The sequence below is a fragment of the Berghia stephanieae genome, chromosome 9, assembly GCF_034508935.2.
Source record: "Berghia stephanieae isolate SIO BIC M18660-M18661 chromosome 9, UCSD_Bste_1.3, whole genome shotgun sequence".
NCBI lineage: Eukaryota > Metazoa > Mollusca > Gastropoda > Nudibranchia > Aeolidiidae > Berghia > Berghia stephanieae.
The window spans coordinates 39,460,730-39,475,505 of NC_088368.1; the positions used below are offsets into that span (position 1 = coordinate 39,460,730).

At 34.5% G+C, this 14,776-nt stretch overlaps 1 protein-coding gene across 1 annotated transcript; it reads right to left on the bottom strand.

Moving 5' to 3' along the window:
- Window positions 1–1,093: 1,093 nt before the first annotated feature.
- On the bottom strand, window positions 1,094–14,509 carry LOC144980223 (multifunctional methyltransferase subunit TRM112-like protein). The gene is made up of 5 exons (XM_078927820.1): window positions 14,380–14,509; window positions 10,881–10,967; window positions 7,714–7,815; window positions 5,615–5,707; window positions 1,094–2,913 (listed from the first exon to the last, which is right to left on the bottom strand). Exons 2-5 carry the CDS (start codon window positions 10,956–10,958, stop codon window positions 2,806–2,808), a joined length of 381 nt encoding a protein of 126 aa, XP_078783946.1. The 5' UTR covers window positions 10,959–10,967; window positions 14,380–14,509; the 3' UTR covers window positions 1,094–2,805.
- Between the last annotated feature and the right edge of the window lie 267 nt (window positions 14,510–14,776).

Here is a 14,776-nt window from a genome sequence, read left to right on the forward strand (position 1 = left end):
AATTTAATACGTATTTGACTGTTTCCCTCCCAGCCATGACCAGGACAAAACCAAATAATCTCATTCCAAGACAAAGAGACAAAACAACTCGGAATACGGATATAGGGGAATAGAAGACTTACCAAGTGAACTTCATTAGATAGAGAGAAAGATAAAGGGAGTAAATATGACTTGTATATAAGGGGAAAACACAAAACAAATGACGTTTCGGCCTTTTTCAAGTAAACATTATATATATATATATATATATATATATATATATATATATATATATTAGATTGTCATAATAGTTGAAACATTATAGGCAAAAACATGTGTGTGTGTGTGCTATTATGACAATCTAATATATTATATAGATAGTATGCGCTTAGCTAAGAAGCTCATAAAATTGCCATGAACGTTTATAGTCGGGTTAATACAGTTCTGTGAGCATTACTCATAAACGCGGATGGCAAAAAACAATAATAAAGACCAGAGTGTCGTCATCTTCGAACTATCTATATTGCTATTCTCCATTTCATGCTATAGTAACCGGGATAAACTCTGGATTCATGGCCCCAATGGCTTTGAAGGACTACTGCAGTTTGTTTCACATTGCAGCCCAATAAGGTCATCTCAGCACCAGTAAAAAGCAAGATGACGGAAGTTTTATTATACTGGCCCCGCGTTTTTTTGCACAGCTTGCGGCTGCAAAGTTAGGGAAAATTTTTCTTATTTGCATTGCAAACACAAAATCTGCACATTTTGCAATTTTTTGGACAAATTCTTTGAGTCTTTTTTATATTTTTGCGAAATTTGCGTTCCCCTCTGTGATGAAGATTTTTATTGTAATTTTGTTTTCCCAACTTTGTGCCTATTTACAAATCAGCAAAATTTGCCATTTTTTGTCCCATAATTTTGCATAACTTTGAGTTGAAAATTTTATTGCACGTGTTGCATGTAGTTAGTTGTTAGACGCGATACAACATATTTAGAAACCTGCAAAATTTTTGCAAAATTTATAATTTTCTTTGCAAAATTTTGAAATATTTTTTTTCAAAAAACCGCAGGGTCAGATTATACCATAGATAAAAGCACCCAAGTAAACACAGACTGAAGTTTTAGTTTCAACATCATATTTATTCAACTAATTACATTTTTAAAACAAGAAGTCTTGAACTTGGACAAAATGGAATATTAAAAATATTAAACAGTGCAAGCCGCTTAATCAGAACAGCAGATATTGTTCTAAATAAGCAGTGTTCCAATTAACCAATATTCCACTTATGGCCTCCGTTGGAACATTCTATAAAGACTACAAATATATTTTGTAGTGGCTATAATATATAAACCAGTAGGAATAATATAGAAACCATTCAGTCACAGACAAATCTTCCCAATTAAGTTTAAGAGGCTATTCTGATCAAATGGCTGTTCCAAATACAAGCTTTGACTGTATATTATAACAAGTTTCAAATAGAACCAAGAAACTAAGTACTGAAAGTTTCGGACTCAAAAAGCCTTCTTCACCAACAACAACAAAAAATGTATAAGGTAATACTAAATAATATTATTATGTTGTAGGCTGAAGGTTTTCGAATCCAAAACATTCCTTGCCTAATAATCTTCTTCTTTTTTTTTTTTTGGGGAAATTATAATATAGTTATAATATTATAATTTCTAGTAACATAAATTTATAGGGCATACAAAAGCATCACACATAAAACATGAAATGCAGAAAGGTATTGGTTCCTTCAATGCCCAACATTTTTCAAAACAATTAGTCATATGTACAAAAACAACAATTGTTTGTTTGTATTCGTTTATTTTTAAGGGTTTTACTGCGCTTGCAACACATGAAGTTCATTTCAGCGCCAATGAAAAGGAAGAAAATGGGGAAAGTACAAACATTTTTTAGAATTACAGCTAAAACAAAAAGTAAGACAAAGGGAACTGTTACAAAAAAAGGCAACAGATGTGGAATCTGTGTACTTAGTTGGTTAAAAAGTCTCATCTAGACACGAATGCAGGATACAACTAAAAGGAATACATTCAAATGTTTACAGATCATTATTTACATATTAAAACCAAAAAATATAATAATAACAGAGAGGTGATTTACAAGGAAAAAATATCTCCCAAAAACTATAGCTATACATTTCACTGTTTCCTTCACGGCCGAGGACTCTGGCCAGGGCTAATTGCTTTGTTTTTGTTTTTAAGGGCTTTATTGCGCTTGCAATACATTTAGGTCATATCAGCGCCAGTAAAAAGGGAAGAAAATTGGATAGTAAAAACATTCTAGATGTACAAGTAAAGGGACTTGAGGAAAAAGTAAGACAGTAAGACAGGAGAAATGGTTCAAATAGGGAACAGATCTAGATTCCAAGAACATACCTAGTGTCCTAGTTTGAGATCACCCAAAAGTTTCATCCAGACACAAGCACAAGATCCCACTAAGAGGAACACACTCAAATGTTTACAAATCATATGTTAAATAAATTTTAAAAATAACAGTACATAACAGAGAGGAGCAAGGAAAAAATATAATCTCCCAAAACTATTCCTATACATTAGACTGTTTCCCTCCCAGTCAAGGACTCCGGCCAGGGTCAGGACAAAACTAAGTAATCTCATTCAAAGACAGAAAGCAATTGGAAAACAGACACAGGGCAAAAGAAGACACAGCAAGTACCTCTCTGTCCACTATGGGAGGTCGGGAACCCCATCCAGATTTCAAGTGTCTAAGGTCCACCCCGACATAATACCATATTTGAAACAAATGATAAAAAAAAAAAAAAACCAAACATTAAAATATAACAAGTGTCAGTTTTTGACTTCGTGTTCTTTCAGCAACATGTTGGGACAGCCATTGGTGATGGGGAATTTCCGACCAGTCTCTGGACATTCTAAATCTCCTTCGACTACTTCAACCTGAAACAAAGAGAAGAAAAATGAAAAGGAAAGCTATGCATGTGGTCTTGGATCCGAAGGTACTGGGTTTGAGTCCTGCTCTGAGTGGTGCACAGTTGAGTCACTGGAAAAAGCTCTTTACTAACATTCTCTCACCGTAATAAGGCGTAAAATGAGTAACTGGCAGTTAACAACAATGTCTCTGTCGGAAAAAATTGTGGTATCTTCTAACAGATTATGTCATGTCTTAACCTACATGTTAATTGTTGTTGCTTTTTAGTGAATTTTTTTTTTCATTTTGTTTTTAAGAGTTTCACGGTGCTTGCTACACAATAAGGTCATATCAGCGCCAGTAAAAAGGAAGAAAATGGGATTGTAAAAAGTTCTAGAATTACAATTAAAGCACACAAGAAAAGGTAAGACAAAGGGGTATTGGTTCAAATAGGAAACATGTAGATTCAAAGAGCACACTATCAAAGTAGGTACTTAGTTTGAGATCACCTAAAAATTTCACCCATTCACAAGCACAGGTCCCCACTAAGAGGGATACACTCAAATGTTACAAATCATATATAAAAAACAAAACAATACAGTACAAAACAGAGAGATGATTTACAAGACAAAAAATATCATCTCCCAAAACTCTTAACTATACATTTAACTGTTTCCCTCCCAGCTAGAGTATCCGGCCAGGGCCTGGACAAAACCAAGTAATATAACTCCAAGATAAAAACACAAAGCATGTTGGAAAACAGATATAGGGGGATAGACGTAGAAGACATAGTAAGTGCCTCCCTGCCCACTATGGGAGGCCAGGAACCTCACCCAGTGCTTTCAGTGGATATTATGCGATAAAATGTTTAAGGTCTATACATCACTATATTTGTGGGTGTTATATGTTTTGACAGTTTTACGGCGCTTGTGACACATTTAAGGTCATTTCAGTGTTGGCGCTAGTAAAAAGGAAGAACATGGGATAGTCAACAAATTTTAGATTTACAATTAAAAGAACATGAGAGGAGTAAGACTAAAGGGAATTGATTCAAAGATAGAATAGATGTGGATTCCAACAGCATAGTATCAGTGTAGGTACTTAGTTTGAGATCACCTAAAAGTTTCATTCAGAAACAAGCATAGAATCGAACCAAGAGAAATGCACACATGTTTGCAAAACATGACATTCAAAGAAAAAAATATACTACAATACATAACAGATATAATCTCCCAAAACTAACACCATATATATTTGACTGTTAACCTCCCAGCCAAGGATTCCAGCCAGGGCCAGGACAAAATCAAGTTATCTTGATCCAAGACATATATATTGAAACTTATCCGGACAGATATAAGTGGGCAGAAGACACAGCAAGTGACCTCTTGCCCATCATGGGAGGTCAGAAGACCTAACCCAAAATCCATAATAATAATAATAATAATAATAAAAAGCATATTTCTATAACACCTTTCGTCGAAACCTCAATCCATCAATTGTGCCTACAGTCACAAATTGGCATTACATGACGTGAGTGTAAGTATAAGGTAATAGGGAAAAAAAATATGAATAGAACACCTTTAAAAAAAAAACAAAATACAAAACACTGAACATTTCGGGCTCAAAACCCTTATTCAGCCCAAAAAAAAAACAATAAAAACAAATATACAATGACAAAAAAAAAAAACAAACAAAAAAACCCAGAAATATTTCGTACATCCTCTCTGTTGAAAAAACTTGTCATGGAACGACATTCCAAAATTTTTCTTAAAGAGAGCGGACACACAAAATATTTAGTCGTCAATCTGTTTTTTAGTAATATATTTATAATTTTATTGGGTTTTTTTTGTTGTTGTTGGCTGAAGATAGGTTTTGAGCCCGAAACGTTCCGTGTTTGGTATTTCATTCTTTTTTTGAAGCTGTTCTATTCATTTTTGTTTCCTACTTTTTACAGTCCACAGATTCTATCACGGATTAGTATCACTTTGACACGAGTGCAAGAAGGTCTGGTTAAAAAAAAAGCCAGAAATCCATTTCCAGCAAATTCCAAAACAACCTCTCCCCCTCCCCCTATACCCTTTGGCTGAAACATACTCATTCACACACACAAGCACAGACACACACATACAAACCAGACCTATCTTGCTTCTCATATCATCAACTAAAATCGAAACAGATATAATTTAAGCGAATGTTTAAAAATTGACAAAGATTCTGTTTCACGAATGCTCTGTGGTAAGGCATTCCAAACAGAGGGTCTGAAATGAGAAAAAGATCTCATTCCAGCATTTTTCCGTATTCGAGACAACAAGTTTGGTGGAATCACTGGCGTAAGGGGTGGGGTTTTGAATATCTTTCAATGAGTTCCGAAATGTAGGAAGGGGCAGTACCTTCAAGACAACGATACACTAAAACACAAGCCTTGAATTGAATCTGTTTCTCAACAGGTCATGAAGCAGAGGTCTGGCAGAATCGCATCTACACTTCATGAATACTATAATCTGGCAGCGCTGTTTTGGACAATTTGAAGACGTCTAAGATTATATTGCGAAATGCCAAACAATAGAGCATTACAATTATCCAATTTTGATAGTACAAGGGGCACAACCAGGTGTTTTGTCACATTCTCATATATGAACAGTCTAACTAACAGCTATTTAGCCCATGGAGCCGGAGTGAATTCCAGTTTCTATATATTTTTCCAAACTTTACTTTCTATCTGATACCAACCTCCAGCATGGCGTGGTGAATCTTTTTCACCAAATCTTCGTTGCTCTCAAATCCGGACTCTAATTCCTCTGGTAGATCTTCTCCTTTCCCAACCTGTCAAAAAGTAGATAAGAATTATTATTAAAAAAAAAAAAAAGAAAATGAACACAAAATAATTATTTAAAAAAAAACAAAACAAAAAAAACCCCAAAAAACTTTTTAAACTTGAGCATTTATACATCGCTAAATTCACTAAACAAGGGGTCTAAAGCCAATAGCAACACCAAACATGTAAGAGGAGACATGACTTGACGCCTTATAGGTAGGCGACATTTCTTTATATATCTTCTTAATTTTTATGGCGGAGACACCCCTATTAACCCATTGCGGCCCAAATCGCCCGCTCAAAAAACATCTCAAACAGTCCAAATCGTCCGATATCGCCCGCCAGGTACCCAGCATCTTTGAACTCGTAAACTAAAAACGTGTGTAGAACCACTTCTTTTTATTTAGAAAACGAAAGTAGAGAAAGAGTGAAAGTGAAACTAGAAATTTCCCGATCGTTTTTATCTCAATTCATTTGTCTGCTGTGATTTTTTGAAGTTTGTCGACCAAATCGGTTGTGGTAACGTCCTTTTTTTTTTTTTTTGCTGGAATGGCGTTTGAATTCCTCAATTCTCGGGAGCGATCAATGTTTTTTAATGGATAGTGATGATGATAGTGCTCATTCAGACACTGAATCAGACATTGAGGTTGAGTTGGATGCGTATTTTGATGACATTTACAATGGATTTCATGTGTTTTAATATTATTACATATTTTTCAACTTTAACATTTTTTTTCAAATCAAAATATGAATCAATAGTCCAAAACAATACATCAAATTAAAGGCCATTTATTCTTCTTTCCAAAACAGCTTTTATATTGTTTCTAGCATGCCTCACATTCTTGCAATTAATTTTTTAATGAAGTGTACTATGACATTTGGAAGAGTTATCTCCCCTCGCATGGTCTGTGAGAGACATTTTTTCAGATTATGCCCGGGCAGCAATGGGTTAACAATCAGGTAGTCATTTTACATCTAAGTACGGTGACAGAATGTGAGTAAACAGCCTTTTCCAAGACCTAGACTATTAATCACTCAGAGCGGGATAGAACCCTGAACCTTCCTGTCCAAAGGCTAGAGTCATACCATAAGACCACATAGCCGCCCACTAAAATCGATAGGTCAGGGATCTTTAAAAAAAAAATTAAAAACTTTAGAATTGGTGTGGTGTAGTTCAATTTCAACATATACACATCTGGGGGTTTTTTTGGTTTTTAAAAAATATTAATCACCACATTTTCAATAATATTCAATCTAAAATTTGACGAAAATATTTGAATCTGGAACAAAAGATCTAAAATTTTGCCACATTCGAACCCAATTTTTTTTTTTTTAAACAGTGGAACCCATGTTTAACAGCTCTGGATCTAATGGGGACCCTGTTATAACAGGGGGTTTTAAAATCTCCGTTTTTACTCCCTCTTTACTTTCAGTAAAATTATCCAACTACAGCAGTGACTTTTACTTTTAAGAGCCTAATCAGTTAAATGCAACAAAGCTAGGCCTAATTCATGAATACTCTGTGTGTTTGTGGGTATAGTAGGCACATACACCAGGCACACAATGTTGCATAAAATGCACACACACAGAAAACAGTCAGTTGAGAGAGAGAGAGAGAGAGAGAGAGAGAGAGAGAGAGAGAGAGAGAGATATAGAGAGAAAGAGAAAAGAGAGTCTACAAATGATATAAAATGATGATTTAGGCTATTTGGGTTGTTTCCCTTGATATTCGAGAATAACAGGACTCGCTTATAATAGGGATTTTAGACCGTTCCCAACTTCACTGTTATACTGATGTTTCCCTGTATATACCAGTTAACTGTAATAAATGAGGCAGTTATGAAGTGAAAGTCAAAACAAGATCTTGACAGCCTCAAAACTCTAGCCCAGGATCGTGGCCAATGGAAACAATTAACAACATGGGTGGAGAGAGCAGCTATACTCATCGACTATGACTGAATCACACAATTCTCAGCAAGCTACTACTACTACTTCTACTACTACTATGAAGTACCTGATTGGCTGCATGTCGGAAAGCTGGCCAGTCAATTTTGCTGACAGATTTGACCACAAATGCTGGGTTGAAGTCGACTTCCAGTGTCTCTACTTTTGTTGCCTGATGGAGAAAAATATAAACAAGCTTTGATTCTCTTTCACCTCGCCTTCCTAACCAGTTAACTGCTGAACTCTGGAAAGAAACGCATTAAAAAAAACTTGGCCAGAAAACTCGTCTTTCAAAAATTGATCGATTTAAACGACCCTCATCTTGTCAAAAACTCTCAAACCTTTGTTTGAGATGTAACAGATGACCAGAGCATGCAAAACAGCGTGGTAGGGGCATGGGGTGGGCAGGGGGGGGCTCTTTGTTGGCTTCGTTTATGACTTGAAAGGCCACTAACTTGCCTTCAACAAGTTGAAGGACATAGCTAAACTATTGACCAATCAGAATCAATTAAATTTTTACTGCATTTCTAAATATAGAAAGGTTAACAACTCCATTCATAAACGGGGTTGATCCTTTCCTCATTAATGGACTGGCGCGCTCTGTGTCAAAGCCAACTTGTCCTCAATACTGGACCGTCGCCCCACTGACTCAGTTATGCTCGTCCTCAATATTGGACCTGCGCGCTACTAGACTTAATACTCTGTCCATGTTTTTAAAAATATTTTAGAAACTATTTTTAATGTTCTATTTGTGCTAGATCATCTTTCAACCCCCAAAAAATTGTGATAAAAGCAAATTTTGTTGAGTCCTTGTAAAAGGTTCTTTACTCACATTCTCTCATCATACTCAGGTATAAAACTGTCTCTAAGGTCTATTCCAAGGGAAGACTGAAATAACCCAGGCATCAGCCGCAGTGCAACGATGAAAACCGAGCTAGAGTGAGGTGGCTTGCTCAAGGCCACATAGCGCAGCGGTATTTGATCGAAATCTGTACCTTTTGGGTACGACGCAAAGGCTGTACCGCCGAGACATGCTGCCAATACTTTCAAAATAGCACAGTGATATTAACCTACAGGGGACCCAACACAAAACTTAAAAAACAACAGAAAATGTCTGCAAAAGTCATCTGAATAAAAGAAATATAAAATAATGCACATAAAGTTATGCAACAATTATTTATCATTATTATTATTAGCTTTATTAATATATATATATTCATCATCATCATCCTTATCATTTATAAATATTATTTATTCATCTTCATCATCATCAACATTATAATTAGTTATCAACATTATCATATCATGATACTCATGAATAGTAACATAACTATAACTTAGTTATTAGTTTTATCGATGCAATTATCTTAAGTATATATATGAAATTTATAAATAAACCTTTTTTTTTTTTTCAAAATGGCGGCGCTGAATAGCGACGCACAGTTACACCTATGTGATGAATTCTTTTGATATTTATTTGTTTCATGGCAACGTTTCACTCATTTACGTATTAAACGTTGTATGATTGTTCGTATTAATGAATGGTATGTACTTCAAACTTTAACGTTTAGAGTTCTGCTTCAAATCCTCGGAAAAATCGTTCGTATCAATGTTTTTGTCTCAAGGAAATCGAAATGGCGGCGGCCTTGTTTACTTCCGACACAAAAGTGCACCACTAATTTCATCTTATTTCGCGATTTGTTGATTGAAGACCTATCCTTCGCTTAATATTATATAAAGCATTGTATGATGATTTAGAATTACAAAGAGGCATCAAAAATAATAAACCATCCTGTTGATGAAGTAGAAAGAATTCATGGAAAAGCAATAGAAAGGACAGCATTCTCAATTACCAACAATAAAAAAAACATATTTTATACCATGAATTTGATATTTTGCCATCTGGGAGAAGTTTTTGTCAGATTAAATGTGGAACTAACAAGTATAAATCAACGTTCGTTTTTTTTTTTTTTTTTTTTTTGTTTGTTGCTTTAGGTCTCTTCCAACACAATTGAGGTTATATGAGAGACTGCTGAAACAAAAAAACAAGCAATCTAACAAAAATAGTACAAATGTAAATCAAAATCATAACCTAAAGATATCATAAGCTAAATTATAAATAACCAAGAACAAACAGGCAGAAGATTTACAGAAAAAAAAATATCCCCTGTCAAAAATACAATCACAAACCAAAGAAGCAGGATAGGCTAGTAAAGAGAAGAAGAAACGACATCACTATCGGATCGTACACCCATGCGAACATCATAGGTATATGATTCAAGGGTGATGCTCCCATCCAACCACCCGCCAACGTTCGTTCCATCAGCAATAAAAATGTTGAATATTTCATATGGTACAGCAAAACCAAGGATTGATGCGTTGACTGATTGACTGATTAATTTGTTTAATGTTAGGCTAGATGAAGTGACCAATTGATAATGATGATAATATTTGGTGTTGAATTGCCAAGAATGTAACGAATTGAAAATGAAATGAAAATGTTGATGTTGTGTATGTCGCATTCGTGAAAGAAAGAGAGGAAGGAGAGAGAGAGAGAGAGAGAGAGAGAGAGAGAGAGAGAGAGAGGAGAGAGAGAGAGAGAGAGAGAGAGAGAGAGGTGTCTGTTCAATGTTATAGTTATCATATAACGTTATGACAAGTGTAACTAAATGACAAATTGCCATATTTGTGGACAATAAAGATCTATTATTATTATTATTATTATTATTATTATTATTAATTTAAAATAGAATCTGCTCCATTTCTCTTTCCTCTATAATGGTAGACGACCTTGCCATTGTGTATACACACACACATATATATATATATATATATATATTATTTTTTAAAATATTTACCACAATGTTTGAGACAGTCTACATTAATGTTTCAGGCTTAATTTGCCATCGTCAGGACTGAGTTGTTTTGTTGACAACAAAACAACTCAGTCCTGACGATGGCAAATTAAGCCTGAAACATTAATGTAGACTGTCTCAAACATTGTGGTAAATATTTTTTAAAATAATAATTCGCTCCATTACTACATGTCGAGCACTTTTCGTATCATATTTGTATCAAACACGATTCAATATATATATATATATATATATATATATATATATATATATATATATATATATATATATATATATATATATATATATATATATTTTATAAATAAAAAATCACCACAGAAAAGCATCAGCAATATCAATAAGCCATGAAGCACAGCCTTACCACAATGTTGAGAGGGTATCCTTTGGTCACTCCCTTCATGATGTTGGAGGTCAGCATATTATGGACGAGAAGCTTCATCTTGAATCACTGGTCAGGGAGAAAATGATTTATTATATTATCTTTACAGTTTTTGAGTATGTGTTAGAATGCACTGTGAAACATTGATAAGGTACAATATTAAAGAAATATAATAATGACAACAACATCCATAATAATGAGGCTGTCATTATTCCCAGACGCCTGTCTGGGGATAATGAAAATTCGTTATCCCCAGACAGGTGTCTGGGGATAACAAATTTTTGTTATCCCCAGACAGGTGTCTGGGGATAAAGAACATTTGTTATCCCCAGATGCATGTAGCAAGTGGGCAGAAAGATTTTATGCAAAATGCCATACTAGGCGTGAAAAATACCAAATATTCTGGAAAAAATACTAGTGGTTGTGTCCCAAAACAGTTAATATTTCAAGTGATATTTAACACAAGATGTAAGTAAATAATGATCAAATGTCAAATCCAGCTCTTTAAAAAAAATTATTTTAAAGCAAATGGATCAATGAAATTTCTTTTGTTACTTAGATCTGAAAACGTTAAACTGGCAATTCGATTTTTTATTTTCAACCAGGAAGAAAGTTGTTAATTATCATCAAATCTGTTCATAGTCCACCAACCATTTAAATTTTCACTACCTACCTACCTGTTAACTTTATAGATATTCTCTTGTTTCTATAATTTACTCATTGTGGCCAATTTTGGGGATGACCGGGAATTATTCTTTATTTCGCGGACGAATTCCTAGGCCATGGTGTTGTTCGCCCCAAAGCCCAAAACGGACACCTGTTATTTTCCTGTCTTACTCGCACAAGACAATATAATTTAGTATCACACGTCCACAAAACTAGATCCAACAACATATTTTTATTCGAATCAGAGATGAAAATAACTACCAAAACAAGGAAGCAAAAATGGTGGAAATATGTTTAGCTCATATATGAATTTAAGATATTCCGATAGCGGTGTGGATAGACAGCTCAGTGGGTTAGGCCACCTTTCATTTTACTCCTTTTAGCTGCACAGATTCGAACCAGTCGCAACCCCCCCCCCCCCCCTCACACACACAGACTTTTTTTTAAAAACTTTTTCTTTCTTTCTACCCAATTGATGTTCATTGTTTTCACTTTTGTTCCGATTTCCGAGCAAGAGTTTTTTTTAATCAGTTGAATATTTTATTTCTCCGATAAAATTATTTCATTATTTAATTTGGTCTAGATCTATTATTGTTTTTTTTTTTTTTTTTGGTCAAATGATAATAACAATAATAATAATAATAATAATAATAATAATAATAATAATAATAATAATAATAATTGTGATAATTGTTATTATTATTACTATTACCATCATAATCATTATTATATTATTATCAATAATAATATTATTTTTATTATTAATACTCTTATTATCATACTATTACTATTATTATTATTATTATTATTATTATTATTATTATTATTATTATTATTTATTATTATTATTATTATCATTATTATTATTACTATTATCATTATAATTGTTATTATTATTATTATTATATCTATCCTCTATCTGACCATTTGGTCGCTCTCTGAATATTTCTGTTTGTTTGCTTTTTAATTATTTATTCTTTTTAGACACTATTTGAGATCGGAGTGGGGACGAATATATTTGCTAGAAACTAGAAAAAAAAAAAGAGAGAGAGAGAGAGAGAGAGAGAGAGAGAGAGAGAGAGAGAGAGAGAGAGAGAGAGAGAGAGAGAGAGAGAGTTTGGAAGTGTCAATTGCCAAGGAGTGAGTCCAAATGGAGTCAAATTGGAACTCTTCAGCCGCATGTGGTGATTTTAGTCGAGCCTCGATTTGCGCGCATACGTATCTCGAACCCCGTCACTTTCTTTTCTTCCATTCGCCATTCACTCATTCCTTGTCAATCGTTGTGGAAAGGATCAAGTCAACACTTGTTGGCATTTGTTTTTAATTTTTATGTCTTTTCACGAATTCCAAGATGAGTTAAAATATTATCAAACAAAAATTACTGTTGATTTTGGATTCAGCGGGGGGTAAAAAACAGAACGACTAAGTGGCAAATCCCTGCCAACATATCCTAGATTAAAAAAGAAAAGTAAGATTTCCTTTATTTTAAAGGAAATATACTGCACATCGTCTTAATACGGAATAATTAACGTAAAACATTTGTGCAACAAGATCAATCCGTGGCATTAATAGTAAATAGTTGATGATGATGATCTACCAACTGGCAAGGTCCGTAACAAAAAGAGGAAATATGAGAGAGAGAGAAATACATGCACAGAGGAAAAAATGGCAGAGAGGGAAAAGAGAAAATGACAGAGAGAGTGTGTGAGAGAGAAAAAAAAAAAAGAGAAAATGACACAGAGAGAGAAAGAAGAGTAAAAGAGAGTATGAATTAATATTGATACTAATACATAACATCACTCTGTGGCAATGCATCACTTCGTGACACTAAAGGTACTCCGTGGCAGTTAAAAGTACACATGCGTAGTTGATGAACTGACACGGTCCTTGGCAATTGACGATTTGACAATTGTCAAGGTCCTTGGCAATTGACGCTACCAGAGAGTTTAATATTTTTTAAAAAAGAGGTGGGGGGAGGATGGATGGGACATTTATCCCTTTCAACGTTCTGTAAAAAGAAGACGGAATTTAAAAAAAAAAAAAGAAAAAAAAAGTGACGTTACCAGGATTCGAACCCACAACGTCGATTCTGGTCAAACTTCCAGGGCAGACGACCAAACCATTCGGCCATGACGACACCCACTTCGAAGTCGACGCATATTGTTGTAGTAAAGACTGATTTTAATGTTGGTTAATTTTATGTTTTTATAGATATTTTATTAACTTTCCTTATTTCTATGTGCATTTGGAAACATTCCATATTCTGGAATGTGGATAATTGTTTAAAAGAGCGGAGTTTCAAATATGCATCTGGGGATAATGAAAATTCGTTATCCCCAGCAGACAGGTGTCTGGGGATAACGAATTTTTATTATCCCCAGACAGGTGTCTGGGGATAATCACAGCGTAATAATGATGATGATGATGATTATGTTAAACAAAAAAAAGTTGGTGTTTTTCTCTGTACATCCACTGTTGACGTTGTCACCAGTTGTATCTATCTGCACTGAAGTTGTTGCGAAAGCGCACTCCATTCACGACAGCATCTTCAAATCTAAACTGCTTTAGGCGGTTAGCGTTAAGTGTTTTTTTTTGTTTTTTTTTTTTTTTTTGTTTTTTTCTTATTCTGACTAAACGAATGATTGTCGGGACCTTTCTCAAGAAGCTAAAATAATGGGTTCCACCGGCGCACCTCTCACTCTCTCCTCTTCCCTCTGGAAATGGCTGGAGATTGTGACAAACATAAATGTAACATTACTCTAGATCGATATGAATATGTGTGCCTATTTAAAACATAGCAACCCATTTTCTTTACCTTTAGACGTAAGACAGTTAGGTTACAAGCTCAGGAAATTTTAAAAGATAGAGATATCCAAACCATGCGAGTTATCGACAAAAGGTTGTTTGTAATGTTGTGAGTGGTGTTCTTCTTTCTTTGGAAGTACAAACTTAACAAATCTATAAAATAAGTGGTTCCGTAGTTTTCTTGGAGATGTTAAATTATAGATACACGGCTAGTATTGTCGCATGGCATACCTACGCCTTCTTCGGTTCGTGCTCAAAGCACTTTGCAAGGGGTCCCTAGCAAATAGCAACACTAAACAAGTAGGATGAGACATGATGTCTGTTCAGCGTAATCATATTTTTGTCCGACAGAGACAACGCTAATAATAACGGCCACACACTTATTTTACAGAATGTGAGAGGAAAGC

What these genes read in the sequence shown, in the direction of transcription:
- LOC144980223 (XM_078927820.1), bottom strand. Translation starts at nt 10,958, where the DNA reads ATGAAGCTTCTCGTCCATAATATGCTGACCTCCAACATCATGAAGGGA. An exon ending in GATACCCTCTCAACATTGTG is followed by an intron (nt 7,816 to 10,880) that starts GTAAGGCTGTGC and finishes TTTCTCCATCAG; the next exon opens with GCAACAAAAGTAGAGACACT. An exon ending in TCCGACATGCAGCCAATCAG is followed by an intron (nt 5,708 to 7,713) that starts GTACTTCATAGT and finishes ACTTTTTGACAG; the next exon opens with GTTGGGAAAGGAGAAGATCT.